Raw genomic sequence first — 26,232 nt, 5'->3', positions numbered from 1 at the left:
TTTATTTATTTATTTATTTATTTATTTATTTATTTATTTACTTACTTATTTATTTGAGAGAGAGTATGCACACAGAGAGGAGCAGAGGGGGAGGGAGAGGAAAAGATAATCCAAAGCGGACTCTGCGCTGAGCACAGAGCCTGACACAGAACTCAGTCCCATGACCAGGAAATCATGACCTGAGCTGAACCCAAGAGTCGGAAGCTCAACTGACTGATCCACCCAGGCACCCCAACCCATGTGCTATTTTAAACTGTATTATGTAATCTTTAAATATTTGGGGATTTTACAGTTATCTTTCTGTTGCATTCTAGTTTAATTCCAGTGTGGTCTGAGAGGATACTTTGTATAATGTCTACTATTTTTAAAAATTTGGTAAGGTGTGTTTTATGACGCATGAATATGGTCTATCTTGGTGGATGGTTCACGTGAGCTTGAGAAGAATGTGTATTCTACTGTTGTTGGATGAAATATTCTATAGAAGTAAATGAGATCTGGTTGATTGATGGTGCTGTTCAGTTTAATTATACCCTTACTGATTTTCTGTCTTCCGGATCTGTCAATTATTAATATAGAGGTGTAAAAGTCTCCAACTATAATAGTGGATTTGTCTGTTTCTCCTTGCAGCCCTAGTAGTTTTTGCCTCACATACTTTGATGTCCTATTGCGCATACACATAATTTTCCATACTCTGAAAGTCTGCTTTGTCTGAAATTAATATAGCTACTCCCATTTACTTTTGATTAGTGTCAGCATGTTATATCTTTCTTCATCCCTTTACTTTTAATCTATAAGGACCTTTATATTTAAAGTGGATTTCTTGTAGATAACATATAGCTGGGTCTTGTTTTTTGTTTTTTTTGGTTTTCTACCTACTATATTAGTCTCTTTTAATTAGTGTGTATAGACCATTCACATTTTTTATTTTTTTTTAAGGTTTTTATTTATTTATTTGAGAGAGAGAGAGAGAAACAGAGAGCATGAGCAGGGGGAGGGGCAAAGGAGAGGGAGAAGAAGACTTTTGCTGAGCAGGGTACCCGACACAGGGCTCAACCCCAGGACCCTGAGATCATGAACTGACTGAGCCACCCAGGCGCCCTCACATTTCTTTTAAAGATTTATTTATTTAATTGAAGAGGGGAGGGGCCATGGGAGAGGGAGAGAGAGAATCTCAAGCAGACTCCCCATTGAGCATGGAGCCTGACATGGGGTTTGATCTCACAACCCTGAGAATAAGAGTTGGGCACTCAACCAACTGGGATACCCAGGCACCCCTCTGTTACAGTGTTTCTGGTTTCTCACATTTCCTTTTGATTCCTTCTTAAGAGTTTCCATCTTCCTGTTTACATTCCCCATATTATTTTTACATATTAGCCACTTTCCCTATTAGAGTCCTAAGCATACTACTCACAGTTATTCCAAATTCCCAGTCCGATAATTTCAAAATATTTTCTATAATTGAATCTGGTTCTGACGTTTGATTTATGTCTTCAGATTGTGTTCTTTTGTCTTTTACTTTTTGTTGAAAGTCAGACATGATGCATTGTATAGAAGAAACTAAGGTAAACAGGCCTTTAGCATGAGGTTTTATGTTAACCTACCTAGGAATTAGGCAACTTTTACTTGTTGTCGTAGCTATGATGTCAGAGCTAAAATTTGCTCTAATGTCCTTGTTTACTTCCCTCCTGTTGTTTTCAGCTTCCCTAGATACTCTTTCTTAAATAGTATCTGAGGTGTGCAGTTTTCTCAGCTGTAATCTCCTGTTATTATACAAGGGCCCTATTGATGTGGTGGTAAATTGTGGCAGGGGTTGGAGGGAGAAGCATTCTATAATTATGATTAGTTCTCAGTCTTTTAGTGAGTCTTTGCCTCTGAACTGTGACCTTCAAATGTGCTAATTACATTTGTTCTCCTCCACCAGTGTAGATAAGACAGGAAGGCAAGTGGAGTTGGGTATTTCCCTTCTCCCCAGTTTGTTAGATTCTAATAAAATGCAAATCAGGTAGGCTCTGGTAAAATCATTCTCTTGAGGGCAGGCCTTAATTAAGGAGAACAAAGAGCTTTGGGCTTATTTCAGAACAGTTACATTTTCCCTCCTGTGCCTGGAGCAGGGAGGGATTTTTCTCCAATCTTCATCCTGAGAACCTCATGGGGCTCCTGGAGGTAAAACTCGCAAAAAAAAAAAAAAGTTTTTCTCTCAAGCTAATACATACTCCTTCTCCAGCAATACCCTTGCGCCTACCAGGACCCAGCAGTGGTGATTGTATTCACCAGACTTTCCAGATTTCAGAGTTAAGAACATAGGGCAGTTTGCCCTGTGACCTCAAATTTCTAATTGATTTAAAAGGAGTTGTTCCTTCAGCTTTTTCTGTGTGACAATAGGAGTGACAACTTCTAAGCTCTTTACATGTCAGACCAGAAACCAGAGGCTCTTTCCAGTTTTTTTCTATGCATTTTCTATGCATTGTATACAGGTTTTATCACAAAATTAACAGCATATAGTACATACATTTTGTAAACTACATTCTGAAATTAACATATCCTGAATATTTTTGTGCCATTAAATATTCCCTTATACTTCATGCTTAGTGTTGTGATTCTACACCAGCGCAGTGGAAACATTATTTATTAACCAATCCCCTATTTGGGGGGTATTAGGTTTTTTCATTTTCTGTTTTTAAAACAAACTTTTTAAAATCAATACCTTAGTATATACAGTTTTATATACAGCACTGGTTATTTTCATTATATAAATTCTTATAAGTAGATTGGTTAGTCAAAGTTTTGAATGCATTCAAATTCTTGACCTGTACCGTCAAACAGCCTTCCAGAAAAGCTATACTAAGTTACCTTCTCATTTGCTGTAGGTGGGAATGCCCAACACGGGATAATTTAATTGTGTAAAACTTCGTCAATTTGGACACTTGGGATGCTTCCATAATTTGACTATTGTAAATAATTCTGCAATAAACATAGGGGTGCATGTATCCTTTTGAATTAGTGTTTTTGTATTCTTTGGGTAAATACCCAGTAGTGTGATTACTGGACCATAGGGTAGTTCTATTTTTAACTTTTTGAGGCACCTCCATATTGTTTTCCACAGTGGCTGCACCAGTTTGCCTTCCCACCAACAATATGTGAGGGTTCCTTTTTGTCCACACCCTTGCCAACACTTGTTTCTTATGTTCTTGATTTTTGCTGTTCTGACAGGTATGAGGTGGTATTGTAGTTTTGGTTTGCATTTCCCTATTGATGAGTGATGGTGAGCATCGTTTCACGTGTCTGCTGGCCATCTGGATGTCTTCTCTGGAGAAATGTCTCTTCATGTCTTCTGCCCATTTTTTAATTAGATTATTTGTTTTTTGGGTGTTGAGTTGTATCAGTTCTTTATATATTTTGGATGCTAACCCTTTATCAGCTATGTCATTTGCAAATGTCTTCCCCCATTTAGCAGGTTGCCTTTTAGTTTTGTTGATTGTTTCCTTCACTGTGCAGAAGATTTTTATTTGGTGTAGGCCCAATAGTTTGTGTATATATATATTATATATATATATACACACACAATGGAATATTATTCAGCCATAACAAGGAATGAAATTTTGCCATTTGCAACAACATGGATGGAGTATACTGCTAAGCAAGTCAGTCAGAGAAAGACAAATACCACGTGATTTCACTCATATGTGAAATTTAAGAAACAAAGCTAATGAGCAAAGGAAAAAAGAGTCAAACCAAGAAACAGAATCTTACTATAGAGAAGAAACTGATGGTCACCAAAGGGGAGGTGTGGGGGGGGGATGGGGGAAATGGGTGAAGGGGATTAAAGAGTATACTTATCTTGATGAGCACTGAGTAATGTACAGAATTGTTGAATCACTATATTACACACCTGAAACATATAATACTGTATGCTAACTATACTGGAATTATAGTTAAAACTTTAATAAAAATAGAAAATAAAACTGCCAATTTGGTAGCGGAAAACAAAACCAGTATTTTTCTTTATCAGGAAGGTTGAATGTATATTCAATTTTAGTAAGCATTTTTATTTCCCCTCTTGTGATATTACTATTTTTGTTAACATTGTTATATTAATCTACATTTCTGAGCTCAGAGTAGGTACTCAAAATCATGTGTTAACTGAAAGAACTCAGAAAATCAAAATTACTTTTTAGGCAGAACTTGTGTGCTTTTCAGCCAAGTCTTAGAAATACAATTTTCTTGATGTAGACACAAATTAAGACTCTTGATCCACAATATTCTAGAATGGACTAGGAAATACTTTAAATATTTTAACAATCCCAACATCTTTAACCAATGAGAAATGATCCTGAATTTCCCAAAACAAACATCTAAATGAGGCACCTTTTGCTACTTTCCACATGTGAGTGAGAGGCGAGCGACTGTTTCTCTATAGTAAATTTATAATCTCACTCTCAAATACTTCGGTGATTTGCATTTCACATATATGACTTATCTAGACACTTCAGAAAGAATCCGGGTATACACTTAGAAGCAAATCCATGAAGGGGGCTATTCAAGTGGCATTATTAGGCTAGCATAAATACTTCTCGCACAGGTCTGCAGCCACGAAGACATAAACGTAGCTAAGCTAGAAGTTAGTTTGTTGATTTAAACCCACAGTGCAAAGTAAGACGGAACCTTTTGTAGTATGCATTTGAGTCCAGATTACTGTATTTGCTTGAATTCGCTCCTCAGAGGTTGCCATTAAATCTACCTACTTAAAATTTGAAATAGGATGAACTTTCACTATCAGCTGTGCTGTCTGCATGCTCAGGTGATTTTCCCCTTACTAGATGAAAAAAAAAATGTTATAAATCCTAGATTAAGACCCTTGAAAGACTAAGGAACCACTAAAATAAGACAAGCTATCAAAGTGTGGGTTTCAAGTGTATTTACATATTTTTTAAAACTCACATCCAAATTATAAAAAGGTTTTGACTTGCAGGAAAGTCTGTTTCCAAAGAAACAGTATATATACTTACACCACAAGGAGGGTATCCTTTATATATTGCTATTAAGCAAGTTGCCACCTCATTTCTGAAATAATCTTTAAGGTAGTTTATTTCACAGGCACTATTATTAAATGGATCTTTTTAATATATCCAGCACCCCATATTCATGAATTCCATAGATCTACCAAAAATAATTCACTTCAGTCAATAGATTCCATTTCCCCCAAAGCAGTCTCTAAAGGGTGCTGTTGGACAACATGTGAAAACTAAATGATCTGAATTTTCCTGCCCTAAATGTGGCTCAAAGCCTAAGAGGTAGCTGGTAAGCATAAAAAGCAGCCAGGGAACCAGGCCCTACACAACAGAGTCAGACGAGAATGGTCATAGCATTTTCAACAGTAACAAAAACAACAACTAGTTGAACACTTTCCTATAAGCCAGGCTCACTTCTAAGAGCTTCACATACACGAATTCACTAAATGTCTACAACAACCCCATAAGGTAGGGTCCATTATTAGTCCCATTTTACAGATAAGGAATCTGCGGCAGAGCAAGATTTGGTAACATACCCAAGTTGACATGACCGGTCAGGGTATGCAGCTGGGATTCACACCTAAGTAGTCTGGCTTCAGACCTAAGGGCTGTAACCACTAGAGGATTCTAGCTATTCCAGCGACAGTTGTAAGGTACAGGTCACCCACTTTGAGAAACTGGAAAATGAAAGGCTTCCACACATTCTTGACTAACAATTTCTCAAGTTACCATTTCGCGAGACTTTTGAAACAGTTTCAATCACCTTTTAAAGAATCAGGCGTTGTCCACAATAGTCAAGTCACAACCAAATAGACCGTATAAAATGGTACAGCTGACAGGCTTCATTATGCATTTTTTCTATCTATCACTTGATAAAGGCAGAAAGTACAAAATAGTACCCACCCTTGTTTTGTTTTCTAGAATCCACATATGAGTGAAATCACATGGTGCTTGTCTTTCTCTGTCTGACTTATCTCACTTAGCCTAATACCCTCTAGCTGCAACCATGTGGTTGCAAATGGCAAGATCTCATTCATTTTATGGATGAGTAATATTCCACAGTGTGTGTGTGTGTGTGTGTGTGTGTGTGTGTGTATCCCACATCTTCTTTATCCATTCATCTACACTTGGGGTGCTTCCATATCTTGGCTATTGTAAATAATATTGCAATAAACAGAGGGGTGCATATGTCTTTTTGAGTTAGTGTTACCATTTTCTTTGGGTAAATATCCAATAGTGGAATTACTGGATCACAGGGTAATTCTATTTTTAATTTTTTGAGGAACCTCCTTAATTTTTTCCACAGTGGTTGTTGAATCAATATGTTGTACACTAGAAACAAATAAAACATTGTATGTTAATTATCCTTCAATAATTTTTAAAATGGGGGCGCCTGGTGGCTCAGTTAAGCATCTGCCTTCAGCTCTGGTCATGATTGCAGGATCCTGGGATCAAATCCCACATCGGGCTCCTTGCTCAGCAGGGAGCCTGCAACTCCCTCTGCCTGCCTCTCTCTCTCTCTCTCTCTCACTCTGAAAAATAAATAAATAAAATCTTTAAAAAAACAATTTTTAAAATGTGTTTACAAGACAAAAAAAAATAGCACCCATGCTGTCAAGGGGTTTGAAATCTAGTTGAGAAAACAGATTAGCCCAGCTGGAAGTTCTTTTTCATTCTCTCTAAACCTAATAATACTCACATGGCATTTCTTCCATATTATGGGACCAGTGTCTGGCAAATTATGCTTCTTGATGAAAATCTTACTCAAACACTAACTTCTGATAGAAACATGGTCCTAACTGCAAACATAATAGTGTTTCATCATCTCAGCAATATAGGATTTGGCCAATTACGCCCCAGACAAAAATCCACAAACTCTTGGAAGAGCAAACTCAGGAACTAGAGGCAGACACGGAGTGGAACAGTAATGCCACTGGAGTTACTAAACAAAGCTTCTGCGATTACTGACTCTGAATTTTTTTTCAAACACATAACAGAAGAAAACACTATAATCCTTAAGACACGTTTTACCATGGGTATCTAGGATTGAGCAGTTGGCACAATTACCGCTGATTTCTCGATGAGTACGCTGAATGATGATCAATTTTAAGAAACTGTGGTAAAGTCAATTTCAGCACATGCTTAGAAGTCTGAACTTTTACAATGTTTTTGGCGTTAACCCAGGGGAGAATTTAATGAGTTGCACAGCATAATCGACCACACCTAAAGTCCCAGTATATCATCTTGGACAAGAAGCACATGTGAGCTGGTTTTATTAAAACAACGATGACTCGCCAACTTCTAGAAGATACAGGCAAGGAAAAGTAAGCTTATCACTTGCCAGTAGCTGACAGATACCAGCTGGAGAATGCATGACTTACCACTAACTAATGGTATCTACGAGTAGAACTTGGTCCCAAAGGAACTGCAACTAACATTTGAGATGGACCTTCAACCTGCATTGTAAGAGCTGATTTTCAAATGGTGTGGCTGGCTCTAATTAGAAGTGGCGACCCCTGCTACTTTAGGGGCCCCTGTTAACAGAAATAATGATGATTAAAAGTAAACAACAGGGATGTGTCACTATGCCATCGAATGTTTTGCCCAATTGTTACCGTCTAGCACCCAGGACTAGGTCAAAAGGTCAATAACTTCATCGCCAGTCTAAAAGCAAGAAAACATTCTTAGGAACTGTTTTTGATAAGAGCTATTACTGTAGACACATCATCATGCAAGTATTACAATAATATTTATTTTATTATAACACATACAGTCAGTGAAACGAGCGATGAATCTTTGCTGTTCATTACATGAGTGGACAAATCAAGTACACAAATTCCTTTTTAATTATTTTTAAAAGGCTAGTATAAACTATAATAATGCAGAAAAAAATAAAAACATAAATACTTCTGTCGTTTATCAAACTTGAAGCAGAGTGGAGGAAGGGCAAGACAAGATATCGTAGTTACAGATGAAAAAGTATCCTATTTCTCTAGCAACTGGGTTCCTAGGATTGACGTCTCTATCAGATTTCCTCACGTCATAAGACTCCATTCCAGGTTATGGAAGCCAGGAAGAAGCCAAATTCTCCATCCTGTATGTCCAGCTTATTCCTATGTATCTGGAGTTAATTGCCTTATTCCTACTTGTTAGATCATTTGCCCCAAATTAATTCAAATTCATATATATTGAGCAGCCTCTACCCATTGCAGCCCTCCCACGATCTGCACCTTGTGGCTATTTCACTTTTCTACTAGCAGGTGGGCAAACTCAATCAGAAGAAAAGAGCCCATATTTCAAAGAGGTTTGACTGTGAGCAAGGCCACACCATTGGCTCGGAGATTTTCCATGAAATCTCAATTTATTGCGTTCTTCTAGCCCCCCCCCCCCACTAGCATGGATAACTGGGAGTTGGAGGTATTCTCAGTCTTTACTATGAGGCCACGTGGAGATCCTTTCACAGAAAGGCTGCTTGGCTGGTGAAACCTGACCTGAATATTTTTCTGGCTAAAATCATCTCCTACATGTCATCTGGCCCAGGACTTTGGGTAAAAATCAAAGCTTGTGTTTGAACAAACAAGTTGTTCTTCCTATCAGCACCTCGGCGGCGCGAGTCTCTGCTAAAGGAGGTTTGCTTTCCTTTTGGTCAAGAGTTTAAGATGTGCTCTTGAACTTTTTTCACAGCAGGATATCTTTGCATGCCCTGCAACAGATATCGAAAAAAATCCACAAACAGCATGGGATCTATCACCCTTGCAGGTGCATTTTTCAGACTCAATTATGATTTGACATAATAAACCAAGTTGGTTAAGAGGCAGGGCTTCATTTCTGTAAAATAATGTATATGTATGATAATATGTATGTATAGCTGAGCATGGAAAAAAAGACTAGTGAGCATGAGCAGGGGGAGGGGCAGAGGGAGAAGCATGCTCCCCGCTAAACAGGGAGCCCTAAGTGATGTTCAATCCCGGGACCCTGGGATCATGACCTGAGCCGAAGGCAGACACTTCACTGATGGAACCACCCAGGTGCCCCTGTTTTCTTTACACTTTTATGTATCTTCTGAATGTTTAACAATGAGCATCATTTTATTTTTTTTATTATTTTTTGGTGGGGACTTCATTTCTTTTTAGCATCTATTTTAAAATCAGAAAAAAAATCATGTTAATATAAAGCTTGCTTAGGGTGTCTGATAATTGACAAATCTAGTCTATGTCTAGATCATCTGAAGTTAAAAGGATCTGGACCACACTGCCCTCGCACTTACAGAAAGACTTTTTTTGAGTTATAATTTACTACTTGCCCTCTTCCTTTACAGAGTCAATAAAGAAAGGCCATTCTTCTTTCTTCTCTGAAACCGAGGTTACAGATGGTATCCTTGTACTACCCAAATGTGCCTTATTCAGACATCCCATGATCGATACTGCCTGAGTGGGTGGGAGTAAGAGTCTCTCTGTGGATGAAACTGTCATTTTCTCTTGCCAGCCACCTCGAACTCCCTCTTTTTACCTTTTCGGAAGCGCAAGCCAAATTTAGAGCGTGAATACTAGAGTGCACCAAACCAGGTGTTAAAAACATCTGCGCTTCCTGCCTTCCTTGGAGGTGCTCTATTTTATTTCATCTTTAAAAATGTTAGCTTGCAGCTATTCTTTCATATAAAAGCTGTATCTAATCTTTTTTAGAAGCAGGCAGGCTATAAATCTTAAAGGAATAACGCTCTTTGCAATGACCTTGGAACAGTGATAAAAGTCCAGGTGTGCTCCAAGGACCCAAAGCCAGAGCCTCGTTTTCCCTTGTCCCATCTCCTCGGTGCCTACTCTGGCGTCCTTTACTTTGTCTCCCAGAAAGCAAGAATTCTCAGCTTATAAGTAGAGAATCCTTCCTTCAGAGAGCATGAATGACTCAACCAATACCACACAGCAAGCAACAGAACTGACCAGAAACCAAGTCTCCTGACTTAAAGCACAGTCCTCTTTCCATTAGACTCTGAGGACATTCCAATCCTACTGAGAAGTCAGGGAAATCTAAGAAGCATGGACATAGAGGCACATATTTTTAACCTTCCTCACAAATTTCCTTTGGCTTAACTTCTTCAGGTTCCTGAACAATGTTCATGCTAGTCCCTTTTAACTCCCCAGAAGTATACTGCCTCTCTTAGGAATTCTGGTTACAAAGTTCTTTATTCATTCGCTTGGATCACCCCTTATGTGGTAAGTGGCTGCCATGAGCAAAGGAATGGGCTTCTATTCAAGAGTATGAACTGGCTTCCCCCAGAGAATTGCTAGAAGCCAACTGGGGTCGTGAACAGAACACTGAATTGGAAAACCTGGGGTTTGGATCTCAGCTGACTCCAGAGCCTCCACACCCAACCCCACTGGCACCCCCAACATAAAAATAATGAAGACTGTACTTTGGGGGCCGCCTGGGTGGCTCAGTGGGTTAAGTGTCTGCTTCGGCTCAGGTCATGATCTCAGGGTCCTGGGACTGAGTCCCGCATCAGGCTCCCTGCTCAGTGGGGCGTCTGCTTCTCCCTCTGCCTCTGCCCCTCTCCCCACTCATGCTCTCTCTCTCTCTCAAATAAATAAAATCTTTTTTTAAAAAAAAAAAAGAAGAAGAATGTACTTTGCAAAGCATTAAGGTATCCAAAGTTAAGGTGTTCTCCCTTTCATCTACTTCCACCTACAAAAGCCTCTAAGAGAAGAGATCCACTCTTTTGCTTGCTTCTTTCTACCGTCCAATAATCACCTCAAATGTCCAAGCGAGAAGCTGGAAGAGGAAAACTCGAGCCTCTCTGGTTGGTTTTCACAAGAGAGAAGCTCTGGGTAGGCTCCATAGTAGGTTCTTTTTCAGCCAGATAGGAACACTGGAAGCTCTTCCCCCTGGAAGATCCAGCTAACTCACCCTACGCAGCAGGAACGGACTCCATGAAATACACGGACAATCCCTCTTCCCAGAACCTTTGCCCGACCTGGCCCAGGCTGGCCCTTTGGAAATACACAACTGAACACTCCCCACAGCTCCCTTCTTGCCCCCACTTTGATGGATCGTTCATTACCCGCGTTAGAACCGCCAGAAGAGGCAAACCCTTCAGTTCGCCTGTCCCATATTTGCATGAATTATCATGAGCTGAATGCTACGCTCCTTTGAACTTCAAAAGAGCTTCCTGGCCTCTTTGACTACAACTTTAGCAACGAGCATAATGGAGTTACAGAAAGACTCACCATCCCCCTCACGCACCTCAAACCTTGCTGATTCTGGACAATAACAGACTGTTCTATAAGCCACACGTGGCTCTGTCATCCATTGCACCTCGCCATCAGGATTCCCTGGGGTTCCAGAACCTGTCTTGTCTCCTGGGAGAGCAACATAACTAATAGCAAATTAGCTCCTAGCAAGTGGCAGCATCCAGCCCTCCCTTTCCTTGTGAAGACAAGCTTACTGCAAGTACGGCCTTTTCTCCGGACCTCTTTGGATTCTACACCAATCGAGTGAGCATCTTTGACCAAACGGCATGCCCCCTCCTTCCACCCTGATGCCCAAGACAGGAGAGCAAACAGGCTGCAGAGTCTGCACTGACGCAGGAGCTTATACTGAAACCGACCCATGAAGGCTCAAAACCCTTGGCTTCCTTGTGTAAAATGGCATCAGGCAGCAAGGAGAGATGGGAGGCTTTATTACCTTTACACTTACACGTTTCCCGGGGTTTTCCCAGATTTTTATCCCTGTTTTAAACTCGTACTTGTCAATTGTGGAAATTCCGGAATAAACAGAAGCACAGAGAGGAGCAAAAAGAAGTCATGAGCCTACCACCTACAGACTAAAAGAAAAAATTATCTCCCCACTGCATACCATACATGACTATAAATTTCAGAAATTTCAGATGGAATAGAGAACTATGGGTAAAACCCCAAATTATGGAAGCAGTAGAAAAAAACATAACAGAGTGAGTGGTAAGGACCTGTCCAGGAATAAGAGGAAATTCAGAAGCCATAAAGGAAATAAATAACAGATCTGACGACACCAACATTTAAAACCTCCCTAGGGGCAAATGCAGCTTAAAATTTAATTTCAAGCAAATGGCAGAGGGGAAAATAATATTTTAAATACAGAAGGTCACTAACAAGGTCCAAAATAATGAAACGTTAATAAGTAAGTTTTTGCCGACCACCAAGACAAGCAGCCTTACTGCAAAATAGGCCAGTCACTGAAGAAACACAATCGGATTAAACACGAACTGCAGAGATACACCAGTAATAGGAAAATACCACAGCAAAACCAAACTATGATTTCCCCTATTAAACGGGCCCCAAGATACAAAGGTTAATTATACTTTTAGTGAAGGAGTTAGAGAAGGACACTCATACATAGACAGTGGAAGTATAAATGGACACAACTCATTTTGAAGGACAATTTGACAGTGCTTACCAACAGGAAAACTGCACATCCACTCTGACCAAATGATTCCTCTCAAATACTTGCCTAAGTGCCCGAAGGTGTTCATCAATGCCTCAGTCATAAGAGCAAAAGCAGGAAGCAGCCTCGATATATACATTAACGACTGGTGAATTAAACCATGGCACGCTTATACCACCGGAAACTACACAGGCATGAGAAAGAATACGGTACCATCACATGGCAAGGCTCTGACATGGAAGGATGTCCCAGACACAGATCTGAATAAAAGTTACAGAAAAAATACATATCATACCCCATCTTCGTAAAAGAGAAAAACCCTACAAACATGTATGTGTGTTTTTAGGACACCGAGAGAAGAGCTCGGAAGAACACATAGCAAACTATTAGTAATGGCTACCTCTGGGAATGGGGTTGGTAGCTGAGGGACACGTAATTCTTTATAAAGCCCAGATACTTTCAGATTGTTTTGTGTGATGACTATTATTAATTTTAAAATTCAAGAAGTTTTAAAAGGAGGTAGGAATTCGAGGGGCTCTCAAATTTGTGATATGCAATGTTTTCAATGGTAGCATGATAGTACGTTACATGCAACGTTTACCTGACCATTCCCCAACGGACTGACATTTCCACTGCTTCTGACTTCTCATTGTTAGAGCTGCAGTACAAATCTCCGTGCATGCACTGTGTGTGTGTGTGTCTGAGTGTGTCTGAGTGTTTCAAGGCAACACACAGAGGGCATACGCTAAGAGATTTCCCCTTTAGTGGAGATAACGTAGCACATGGTCCTGAGACGGTTAGCTTGGGTGTGGCCACACGGAAGGATTCAGGGAACGACCGTGCCCTTAGCCTCATCATCTGACTATAAACCTGAAACACTAGAAGAGAACTGGGGCCCTAGGCCATCTACTATGTGATCATTTTGACACCAACCGAATATCAAAAGGGCTTGGGACAAATTCATAGGCAGTAGGACCCATTAGAAAGTGATAGTTTGGGGCCTGTGAATATTTTTGAAGTCCTACTTTTCTTTGGTTTGTCAATCAAGCTCGAGGTTGCAGGGACAGTATTCCTCAAGTCTTCATACGTATGGAAGACTTCCCAGAAGAGATGGTCTTCCAGGAGTTGCAAGCTTCCCCTATCAAGCCATCAGTAAGAGGGTCGTAAGGGAAGTTTCTCCCTAAGAGAGCAAGGATCTTAGGCCCAGCTGGGTTGTAAGCAGAGCTGAGGAGGGATGGAGAACTTTTCTATCACGGCCACTTAAAGGAGAGCTTTCTGACAGGAGAAGGAGGTCATATATGAGGGAAACAGGAGAGAGAGAGAGAGACTGATGCAGAGTTTAATGATAACTGGGCCCTGCTAAGCTTCCTCTCATGTCCGCATCACGCTAGACGTCATCACAGGTCACTCATGCTCAGAAGCCTAATCAAAAGCACCCCTTCTCCCGGGAAGAAAATGGAGAGCCTCAGAAAAAGCATAGTGGGACAGAAACACACACCATGGAGGAATGGATTTGGCACCGTCCTCCCTGTCAGCAAGCCTCATGCTGCCTACAGTCAACTTCCGCTGATAAAGGAGATAAATGTTTCAGTGATGGGCTTCAGATGCCGCCGCAGCTCCTACCAAGAAGATTTTCACAGTTCCTTCTCATGAATAAGTTCAGTGGAGCAGAGAATGCCCCTCTTGGCCCAGCTCCATGTTGTGTTTCTTTTGATGCAGCCAAAGAGGGGAACCAGAGCGGTGGCTTTCCCTTCCAATTTAGAGCAAGTGTCCGCCCCAGAGAGGGCTGCAAGTGGCCCCAAGAAGGTGAGGCTCGTACTTTCAGCAGAAAGCTCCTGACAAGAGCAGCGATGTCAACGGTTATGCGTAAATCTCCCAAACGTGGCGGTCAGGAGGGTTAATTATACCCTCTTCCTGCCACTCGGCTTTCTCCAATGTGTTAGCCCATCACACGGATCGCTGACTTTCTAGAAATATTCCCTGGCTTTGCGGGGACGTTCTTTCAATAAACGGCATCCAATTTGCTCACGGTCCCTGGAATCTCAATTTCCTCAAAGGATTTTTCATCTGAATCCAGTTCATGTGAAGGTTTTTTTTTTTTCCTTCTTCGTTTTGCGGCATAAGGGAAGAGGGAGAGCCTGCCTTATTTTTTCTTTTTTTTTTCTTTTCTGTGTTATTCTTTTTCATAAACTGAAAACCTTTGTTGAAGAGTCTGAAATTTGGGAAAAAATCCAGCTCTTCTGTCAGATATTTCTAGAGTTACGTAAAATGGAATGAGATTTGTACAGTTTAGAACAGGAAAAGGAAAACAGGCTAATGTGTCATGTGTTCTAGGAGATGAAAACTATATGATAATCAGAAAAACAGCCCCAAATTTAGTTGGCCCGATTCAAAGCTCTCATTCTTTTATCAACTCATGCATAAACCAGTAACAATCACTTTCTTCTCTTAGAATAATGGTATGGCCACATTTGGGCTAAATCACAATCCCTACAGATTATAACCACATTTTCAAAGAAATTACAAGAAAGCATCTTGTTTTTTAAACTCAAGACACTTACGTTTTACTTGCTCCGTTTTGCTTCCTTCTAGGAAAAGAAAGAACAGCAACAAGGAGAAGATGTATTTCACACCTCCCATTTTCCACTTCTTTCTCATCCTGGCCACTGCAAAAGGCCACTCAAAACTTTCAGGGCCCGGTGTATTCAAGCTGCTGGGAAGAAAGCAGAAAAAAAGACTTCGATCGTCTGAAACTGATGGAGATCAACGATGCTTACGCTTTTCACTTGTCAGGGGGAAAAAAGTGCTGGAGAATTTATGTAAGCGTAAGCACTGTTTTCCTGTGTAAGAAAGAGCACTTGCCTCTCCTGTCTTGCAAAGACTGTGGGGGGAATTTCAAGCAGATGAGCATGCATTCCTATCCAATACTAAGCCTAAAATCCTTACAGGCAAGTCATAGGAAAATAAAAATAAATTTTGAAATCATCCTTTCTAACAGAATTAGAGTTGATTTCTCAAGAGATTTTCTTTAGGAGAAAAGGGAAATGGGTTTGCAAAACGGCTTCTCTGGCAACCAAGAGAAAAATAATAGGCATGGGACCCAAACAATTTCTGAAATGCAAATTAACCATCTTAGCTTCAAGACTACTGCTATCATTAATCCTTCAGGGACGAGGTATAAATTGGTCAATGTTTCTCCTGCGTCTTCTAGGAGATCTATAAAGATCTGCGGTTTGGTTACTTACATTGGAAAAGATGGATGTAATTAACAAATGGATTCAATTAAACACCTTAACGGTTCAGACATATTGCTCTCATATGAAGTCCACTGCGAAATGGAGATTTCTAGTGGGCTATTTTTCAGGGACATTAGGCCAATTTAAAGATTTTTTATTATTATTATTTATTTATTTGACAGAGATAGAGACAGCCAGCGAGAGAGGGAACACAAGCAGGGGGAGTGGGAGAGGAAGAAGCAGGCTCATAATGGAGGAGCCTGATGTGGGACTCGATCCCAGAACGCTGGGATCACGCCCTGAGCTGAAGGCAGACGCTTAACCACTGTGCCACCCAGGCGCCCCCTAGGCCAATTTAAATAGTCAATGTGTTCACACTTCCCCACCATGCAGAAGAGCATCAAAGCAACTACAATTCTTAAAAGTATAAGACTTGCATTTCTAGTCTAAGGGGTGGAAATCTTTAACCTTTTGAGCCTTAGAGGACAGAAAGTTTGCTATAGCTCAGGTCCAGTCACGGGTCATTTCCATAGATTTTAGAGTCTGCAAAACCCTTCCAACGGAAGATGTGAAAATATTTAAATATTCAAAAAAACACCGCACTTTAATCCCGGGTTAACCCCAGACGGGAACTGAGCACCTTGACCTTTTCCGAGGGGCCAACTTAAATATTGAGTATAAAGAGCTGGCAGAAAACCAAGATGATCATTCTGGAGAACTGAACTGTCTTTGGGCCAGGATGTGGATGCCACAGCTCCTACTTCAGATGCTACAAACGTCTGGATCATTTGAAAGCCGTTGTTTGAAATTATGGCTATGTAACCGAAGAAGAACATACAGACTAATTGTGCCACAATTTGCAGCACCTATCTGCCTTCTCTACCTCCTTCCTGCTCCTTACTTAAAAAAAAAAAAGATTTTATTTATTTATTTGACAGAGAGAGAGCATGAGCAGAAGGTTGGAGCAAGGAGAGAGGGAGAAGTAGGGGCTCGATCCCAGGACCCCAGGATCGGGATCATGACCCGAGCCAAAGGCAGACACTTAACCTACTGAGCCACCCAGGTGCCCCTTCCTGCCCCTTAAACAAGGGCCAAATTCTCATAGGACATGTCCCTAGCCTCCCAAAGACCTCGGCTCTGACGTCTTGGTCCCCTCTGTGAACTTGTGGTCCAGCTTCAATCACTCAGCACGTCTCTGTCCTCTGAGAGCTACCAGGTCCCCTTGAAGCAAATCGTTTCCATGAACAGTTTAACACAGCTTCCCACCCCAGCGACGTTCTTTCTGAGACTACTTTAATAAGCTTATCCCCCGAGCCTTCGAATGAGAAAGATTTTCTAACTGCTGAAATCCAATTTATCACAATCACATACGGATCTCAGGGGGTATTTTTGAAACCACAGTTTTCAGGTCTCCCCATGCAAGAACCAACAGGGTTGTTTTTCTTGTACAATGGTTGGGCGATTCGGTGAACAGTAGCATTGCTTCATAACTCAAGCTGGCAAGAAAACGGCTCTCCGAATTTTTTTGCTTTTCTTGGGTCCCAACTAATGTTATGAGCAAATAGAAAAGTTGGTGACGAGAGAGCAATTAATCTCTTTTGGCGTTCCTGTCATCTGGGTGGCCTCCCAGGCTGTGATGGAGAACATCAGAAAATGAATCGCTTTATAAATATTCACTTTTGATTTACAGGATCTGAAGTCCTGTCTCTGTATTCTGTGAAGAAATAGAAACAGAAGAATTCCCTCCCCAGGATTCCTCCCTATTCAATGTCGCCTGATCCCTTTAACCTTTTCTTTTGGGGGAGGGAGGGGGTTTCAAGACATTTGTTGGGACTGCAGCAATAACCCTAAGCAAGCATTGCTCAGCAAACATGCCGACTCTTATACTTGCAAAGAGCCAAACTGTCCTTAATTTTTCAAATTATACTTTGACCCAGTTAACTGGAGTTATTTCTGCATTAACTCTCTGCTTCACTTGGGCTGTTGTGCCATTGAACTTGCACTGATCTTACAGGTTACTTAGAAGCTTAGCCACAGACCTGTTTTGGGGGATCCAGGCCCCCCCCACAAGAAAGCAAGTAAGAACACAAAATCCTGCAACTACCACTGGGGGGGGGGCTTTACAAGAGTACAAGAAACATGTCAGAACCTAAAGAAGTGTATCCATTAAGGTGCCTCCGTGAAACAAGCATTCACAGAGTTCATCTGCATCAAGCAAAGGGACCCAAGGCTCCTTGCCCCGCTGGAACCGCAAGGCCATCTGGGCCATCAAGTGTCAGAAGTCCGGACCTTCTCAGAAGAGGTCTCCTGGGTAGAAGAGAACCAAAGAGGCATTCCCAAAGGCAGGCTAAGGGATGAGCGCATCAGCCAGTTCTTCACCGCCCACGGTGTCTCTTTAATCCTCCCGAGAGGCTTGACTGACCTTGCAAACTCACATTCACCCTCTTCTGTGGGACAGCCCCCCGGGGTAGTGATTCTCTTTGGGACAAACCTCAAGAAGACACTGGGGTCTCAGGCCCGCGTCCATCTGCTGAGATCCTCTCCCCACTCTACCACCCAACAAGAAAAGCTCCGTTCACTGGTGGTGGGTGACCCCCCCCCCCAAAAAAATGGCAGTTCTAGCCCAGGGTATCTCTCGTCAGGGTCAATGCCTTCACTGCTGCTCATGATTGAAAACAATGCCTTGCATTCGGCTTGCAAAACACCTTGCTATCCATCATTTCATGTTATTCCCCACAACAGCTCCACCTTCAAAATGGGCACCCTGGAGCCCAGAGAACTCAACTGCCCATTCTCAGGGAGTTAGTGGCAGGGCCGGCCGCAGGGAGGGTCTGGAAGGCAGGCTTTCCAGGCCCCAAGCTCTGGCAGCACTGCGCTGCTTCCTGAGCCTAGCGTCTCAAGCTCTGACCCCAGTGGTCTGGGCCGTAAAATGAGACAGATGTCCAGAGGATAGAGGAGCCTCTCGCCCGCCCGTCCGCCCTGTTTCATTAACTTTAGCACGTATTAATCACCCGCTGGTCAGGGCACTTCAGCAAGCGAGAAAAAAAGGCTCAGGACGCAGGCAGTAACGAAGAGAACTGCAGAAGCCTTTAGGTGGCTAGCCAAGTGACCTCCCCCAGGCGCCAGAGCCTGGAGATAAGCCGGCCCGGCGGGGAGTGGCAAGTGGTGAGTTCGAATCCAGAGTCCCTAACCTGCCTGGGTCTGGCGCCTGGGAGCCCACCTCCAGCCCGGGCCGCTAGCCGCTGGAGCCGAGAGCGAGTTGGGGTGGCAGGTCGGGGGAGTTCGGGGCACCCCAGAGGACCGTCCAGGGGCGGCTCGGGCCAACAGAAGACACCCCACCTGTGCAAAGGCTGGAAAGGAAGGTAGGGGGAGCGGGCATCGGGCACTGCTCACTGACCTGGCCACTGGCCTGCTCCGTCTTCCACGCGTGCACGCGCTCCGAGCTCCCCGGGGCGCTCCTCTGAGGTCTGGGGCTCGCAGGTTGTGGCGAGAGCTAGAGTGCGCGCGAGGGGGGAGGGGGCACTCAAAAGTGGGTGGGAGGAAAAACATCACCGCCCTCACACCACGAGGGAGCAGCGGCTCGCTCGGCTCCTGGGGGCAGAGCCAAGGCGCGGGCGCGGCGGCCCGGGGCCACCTGCCCGCCCGCCGCCCGCTCCCCACTTGGCGCGAGAGGCCGGCCGCCCGGCGGAGGCGGGAAGTCCGCGGGCACGCAGCCGCCACAAGCCCGCACCCCGCTCTCCGTCCCGGCACAGCGGCTTTACTCCTGCTCCGCGGCCCCGAAAGTTAAGAAATCGGGAGAAAGTGTGAGGCTCAGCCGGCGACTTTCCCATCACGCAGCGCCCCCACTGCACCCCCCTCCTCTGGCTAAGCCAGCGTTGGGGTCTTAAAGGGACCGCACCTCTCCTCCGGCCCCTCCTCCTGCTCCGCGCTGGAATGCACCTAGGAGCTCCCCACCACTCGCGCGGACCCTGGAGACCCCGGCTACCCTCCTACCTCCCTGTCTGGAAGCACGCAACCCCTCTCCTTCGGCACAGGGCCCCTCTGGGTGCACCTGGTTCGGTCCTGAGCTGGTGCGCGGGACGCAGGAGTAGCTGGCCTTGCAAATTACGCCCCAGAAAGCTACTTATCATTTCGGGGCATTTCCCAAATCCACACCGCGGCTAGAAAAGTGGCAAAGTGTTGGTGTCCTTAAAGGCAGGGTGGAGATGGGTGTCTGTGTGGAGGAAGAGGGGACGATTTAGAAATCTGCTTTCTCCCACAAAGAGGGCCCCCGTGCCCCATGCAAAGGGCCCTTACTAACTGTTAAGAGTCTTGAATAAACTTGGAGTGGCCCACCACTGTTCTAGCAGTCCCTAGGATTCTGAGTTGGGCCAAGAACCCAGCCTCACAATAGCACTGCGGATGCCTTGGTGAGCCTGAGACAGACTAGTGCAAAGGTGTGTTTATTTGATGAGCAGTAGTTAAAAGAACTCTCAGAATCCTCTAAGGGCCCCGAAGTGCTGCCTTGAAAGACAGTACCCATTTATATTTTAAGCCCCTAAATTTGGAGGAGAGCTACAGGGCTTTTTTTTTTCTTACATGGAACTGGATCATATTGATATTTCTAACATCTATATATCTTCATGGCTTACAGAGTACTTTCTTATACATCACCATTACTTTTTAACCCCTTACGACCAACTGTGAACTGTCTGTGGCCTCAAGTGTCAGAGTTGGTATGGATCTTCTGGACCATGGAACTCAACATCTTCATGTCATAGAAGAGGAAATGGATGGGGTGGAGGGAGGTGATGTATCCAAGGTCATGCTGCTAGTAAATGACAGATTTGAGATTCGGGGTCAGGTTTCCTAACTTTCAACCCGCTACTCTCTGATTGTTACCTCCAGCCTAGAGATGAGGAAATGGTTGCTTAGGGAAATTGTAGCTTGCCCCCAAAATCATGTATCATGAACACAGAACAAAGGAAAAGTAAAACAAGAATAACTGTCCCTGGAAATTACCTCCTTTTTCTTTCTTCAGAAGTGTTAATATCATCCAACTAGCCCTTGCATTGCTGGAGATGTTTATTTCACTGTTAACAAAGGAAAAGGGGCCCTTTCTAAAGTGTTGCCTTCAGGGTCCAAAATGTCTAGCTCCATCCCGCTGTTTGGGTAGCCATACATTGCCACATGCATTCAATTTGTGCTGTAGTGTATTAGTTTGAACTTGCTGATTTGTTGCCTTATAACTGTTCTCATGCCATTTAATGTGCTGATGTTTTGTCTCACAAGACTGTGAGTTCTTCAAGGCAAGGACCGGTTGTTCAATTTCCTTTGTGTCTGCATTCCCTAACCCCCATCATCACTGCCAACATGCCTAGAGAGTATGTATTCAGGAAAATGGGTTTCAGGAACAACAACCTGGGACAAACATGGATCCTAGCATTGAAAATCAGTAAACTCACTGAAATTTACAACTCATCTATTTGGCTACAACCCCTCACTCCCGGTGCTTGATGTAATATTCTGATTACCACATAATAAACCATCCCAAAACCTAGTGGCTTAAAAGCTTAAAATAATTTTTTTTTAAAAAAGCTTAAAACAATTTATTGTGATCAAATGGTTCTTTTCAATTGAGCAGTTTTTGCTCAGGATCTTTTATGCACTTGGCAACTATATGAGGGAGCTGCCGGAATTTTCTGAAAGATTCTTCATTTGTGTAAATGCTGGTGGTCCTTGTATTAGTTGGTCTTGATTTCTGAATTGGGAACTCCAATTTGGGTGAGTCCAAACCTCCACTTCCTACTAGGCCTTATATTTAAACTAAACCAAGGATTATTTCCATGCCTTATTTTTTCCTATTAAATGGGGATTAGAGCACAGACCATGTCATACTCCCTACTTAAAACTTTTTTACTTGGAGATAATGGTAGATTTATAATTGTAACAAAATAATTCAGAGGAATCCCAAATACCCTTCACCCCTCAATGGTAACATCACTCATAGCTGTAGTACAATATTGATACAATCCATCCACCTTCTTCCCATTTTATCAGTTTTACCCGCACCCATTTGCCTGCGTGTATAGTTCTGTGAAATTTTATCACGTGTTGGTTCATGTGGCCACCACCACAGTCAGAATACTGAACGATGCCAGCACCACAAAGATTCCCAGTGTTCCTCTTTTATAGTCCCTCTAGCTTCTCTCCCTGTCTTCCTACTCCCTGGCAACCCCTAACTGTTTTCCATCTCTGTAATCTTGTCATTTAGGAGTACTACACGGAATCATGCAGTATGTAACCTTCTGAGACTGGCTTCTTTTTAACTCATCATAATTCCCTGGACACCCGTCCAAGTTGTGGCATGTGTTAATAATTCCTTCCCTTTTTATGGCTGATTAATATTCCGTGGTATGGACGTATCACAGCCTGCTCAACCATTCATCGACTGCGAGGCATCTGGGTTGATTCCAGATTGGAGCTGTTACAAACCAAGCTGCTGTGAACATGTCTCCAGATTTTACATGAACGTAACTTTTCATTTCCCAGGGATAAAGGCCCAACAGTGCCGTTCCTGGGTTGTATGGTGAGTGCATTTTTAGTTTTGTAAGGACTGCCAAATGCTTTTCAGAGTAGCCATACTATTGATACTCTCACCAGCAATGCATGGGAAATCCAGTTTCTCTGCATTCTTGTCAACATCTACTGTTGCCATTATTTTTTAATTTTAGCCATTTGGATAGATGTATAGAAATATCTCATTGTGGTTGTATTTTACATTGTCCTAATATCTAATGGTATCGCCTATCTTTTCATGTATTTATTTGACATCTATGTATCCTCTTCAGGGAACTGTCTTTTCATTGGATTTTCCACATTTTTTTCATTGGAATGTTCTCTCACAGTTGAATTTTGAGAGTTCATTATATATTCTAGATACTAGTCCTTTGTTGTGGACGTGATTTGAAAATATTTTCTCCCAGTCTGCAGTTTCTCTTCTCATCCTCTTCCCGTGGGCTTTCATAGAACAGAAGCTTTTAATTTTGATGAGGTTCAATTTATTAATTTTTCTTTTTATGAGTCGTGTTTTGATGTTAAGTCTAAGAACTCCTTGTCCAGCCCTAGATCTCAAACATTTTCTCCTATATTTTTCTTCTAAAAGTGTTACAGTTTTAAGTTTTACATTTTTTAAAAAAGTTTATTCCTTTCGTCTCTACACTCAATGTGGGGCTCGAACCCACGACCCCCAGATCAAGAGGCACATGCTCTTCAGCCTGAGCCAGCCAGGTGCCCCTTAAGTTTTATATTTAAATCTATGATCCATTTTGTGTTAATTTTTACACAGGTGTGAGACTTAGATCAAGTTTCACTTTTTTTGCCTATGGATAGCAATTGCTCCAGCATGATTTATTGAAAAAATATCTTCCTGCCATCGAATTGCTTTTACATCTTAGTCAAACATCAGTTTGGCATACTGGTGTGGCTCTATTTCTGGTTTCTCTATTCTGTTCCATTGATCTATGTGTCTGTGCTCCACCAACAACACATGGTCTTAATTACTGTAGTCACACAGAGGCTTTAATACCAAGTAGAGTGGTTCCTCCCACTTTACTCTTCTTTTTGAAGATTTTGTTAGCTATTCTGGTCCTGTACCTTCCTGTATAATTTTAGAATAAGCTTATCTATGTCTATAAAAAACATGCTCATATTTGGATCAAAATTGCATTATACTTATAGATGAATTAGGGGAGAATTGGTGACTTTCATGTATTCCATCTTTCCAATCCATGAACACAGTATGTCTCTTTATTTCTTAAGTCTTCTTTGATTTCATTCATCATGCTTTGTAGTTTCCGGCATATAGATCCTACAGGTGTTTTGTTCAGTTCATACCTACATATTTTATTTTCTTTGGAGCAATTGTAAATGTAATTGTGGTTTTTAAAAATTTATTGATTGAAGTATACTTGACACACAATGTCACATTATTTTCAGGTGTACAACATAATGTTATTGTGTTTTTTGATTTCGGTTTCCAGTGTTTGTTGCTAGTGTATGTTCATGCAATTGACTGCCATGTGTCACAATACCATGTATTGTAGAACTCATACTCATTTTAATTTTTTCCAGCTTTATTGAGATATAATTGACATATAACATGGTACAAGCTTAAGGTGGGCAACATGAGAATTGGTTATTTTTATATATTGTGAAATGATTATCATAATAAGATTAGTTAACATATCCATCAGCTCACATAATTACATTTTTTTGTATGTGGTAAGAACATTTAAGAGCTCTCTTAGCAATTTTCAAGTATATCATACAATATTATTAACTAGAGTCACCATGCTGTACAATACACCCCCAGAACTTGTTCATCTTATAACTGGAAGTTTGTACCCTTTAACCAACATCTCCCCATTTCCCACACCCTTCAGTCCCTGGCAACCACCATTCTACTCTGTTTCTGAGTTTGGCTTTTTTTTTTTTTTTTACATTCCACATAGAAGTGAGATCATACAATATTTGTCTTTCTCTCTCTGACTTATTTCACTTAACAGAATGCCCTCAAGGTCCATCCGTGTTGTCACAAATGGCAGAAATGAATGTGAAAGTAGAGGTATTCAGAATGATGAATACTGAACACTGTTCTGATAGTACAAATGTTAGCCTTTTAAATGTTTCTTGTCCCATTCAAACTTGGAAAGCTCAGGTTATTTGATTACCTTTCCAAACAATGGCAGGACCCATAAGATGAGGAATATATTATGGTATAGGTTTGCTTCTTTACACGGAAAATCAGACTGACCTAGAGTTTGTATTAATCAGATACTTGATTCAATATTTAAAAGTTGACAAATCACTTTACAGGCCTTTTAGGGCCCTTAAGCTCTATTTTAATATGAGCCTCTTTATTACGTGCATGTGTTCTTGTTTGTTACTAAATTTTTTCTCTTTATTGTATTTTCTTTCTGCTAGTCATTTCTAAAAAGTGCTAGAATACAGAATTGGTTGTCATTGGTGTGGTTTATCTGCTATTTCCAGCTCTCCTCCTTTCAGGTTCATGGTCGAACTTTACCTCCCTTGCTTATTGAGGGTTGAGCGTGGCCATCTGATTTGCTTTGGCCATTGAAATCTTAGCAAAAGTGATGTGTCACTTCCGGGTGTGGAAACTTCAAGAGCCACTGCATGATGTACCCCATTCCCTTCCCACCACCACAGGAATCCTGAATTAGTGTATTCAAATGAAGCCTGGGTTTCTGAATGACTAAGATGAATGCAGCCTGCAACAGACTCATTTTGGACATCTGAAGTAAGTAATAAATGGAATTTTGTATTGGGCCTCTGGGTGGCTGAGTTGGTTAGGCGTCTGCCTTTGGCTCAGGTTGTGATCCCAGGGTCCTGGGATCGAGTCTTGCATCAGGCTCCCTGCTCCATGGGGAGCCCGCTTCTCCCTCTGCCTCTGCCTCTCATGAATAAATAAATAAAAATCTTTTTAAAAAATGGAATTTTGTGAATTAAGCNTAAGCTTCTGGAATTTGAAGGTTGTTTATTTTTGCAGCATAACCTGGCCAATCCTGATTGATACCACCAGTAAAAAACAATTCTGCTTCCTAGAACTTTATGAAAACCACAGAAGTGAACAGAGAGAGTAGCTTATAGAATCTCAGAAACCAAGTTAATAGAAGCAGTTATGTTTTGTTGTTGTTCAGTGTACTTTATAATTAAGCTGTCATTTTCCATTTATGCTTGTATCCCACAAAGAGAACCTAAGGTATTTTTTTATTTGTGCTTTGTATTCTATCTGACACTGTTTTTTATAGAAATGATTTTCCTTTTGAGTGATTTTAAGATATTTGTGGAAGTATTTTATTTTATTTTTTTTTAAAGATTTTATTTTATTTATTTATTCAACAGAGATAGAGACAGCCAGCGAGAGAGGGAACACAAGCAGGGGGAGTGGGAGAGGAAGAAGCAGGCTCATAGCAGAAGAGCCTGATGTGGGGCTCGATCCCAGATCGCTGGGATCACGCCCTGAGCCAAAGGCAGACGCTTAACCGCTGTGCCACCCAGGCGCCCCTGTGGAAGTATTTTAAATGAAACACTTCCAAGGAGCTCATTTCCAGATTTACCATAAAGGCCCTCAAAAAGGCAAGATTTGGCTTATAGAAAACTTCATGGAACATATTTATTTTACCAAGGCAAGCTCATCATAGTGTGCAGGATTATAGTAAATATCCAAAAAATGAACGGGGGTGCGTTTCTTCATCCAAAACTGTAGGGTGCCCACAATTACCATGAATGAATCAAAGGGACAGAGCATAACATACACCCACTTCTGATCGAAGATTTGTTTCACATCATTTAACTGCATTTTTGAGTAGTCTTACAAAGGTGTGTAAACCTTGTTAACCAGGGATGTCATTAAAACGAACTGGAGATATAATATGTCCAAGTGTTACATTGTGCATGGAAAAATGCAACATGGTGGGATAGAAACTGCCCTTCTGGAAGCTCTATTGAAATGGAACCTTTAATTGCTTTAGACTGCCTTGGCTGAGATAGCTTACTGTAGGACCCCCACCCCC

General features: G+C 41.9%; 1 protein-coding gene across 8 annotated transcripts in view; it reads right to left on the bottom strand.

Annotated features, from left to right (window-relative positions):
• The window catches only part of CHRDL1 (chordin like 1), a 134,067-nt gene extending 114,906 nt beyond the window's left edge, over positions 1–19,161 (bottom strand). For 4 of the 8 annotated variants that reach the window (XM_040629073.1, XM_040629094.1, XM_040629081.1 and 1 more), the window contains exons 1-2: positions 19,056–19,156; positions 14,984–15,135 (exon numbers count right to left, since the gene is read on the bottom strand). In XM_040629073.1, the coding sequence (XP_040485007.1) occupies positions 14,984–15,080 (97 nt within the window). In that variant the 5' untranslated portion in view covers positions 15,081–15,135; positions 19,056–19,156. Of the gene's footprint in view, positions 1–14,983; positions 15,136–19,055 lie in introns of all 8 variants that reach the window. The other 4 variants (XR_005834594.1, XM_040629112.1, XR_005834593.1 and 1 more) reach the window with 3 other exon arrangements.
• Between the last annotated feature and the right edge of the window lie 7,071 nt (positions 19,162–26,232).

Source organism: Ursus maritimus (assembly GCF_017311325.1).
Source record: "Ursus maritimus isolate PB19 chromosome X unlocalized genomic scaffold, ASM1731132v1 scaffold_X1, whole genome shotgun sequence".
NCBI classification, from domain to species: Eukaryota; Metazoa; Chordata; class Mammalia; order Carnivora; family Ursidae; genus Ursus; species Ursus maritimus.
The sequence above is the reverse complement of the archived record's forward strand: the minus strand, read 5'-3'. Positions and strand labels throughout refer to the sequence as shown.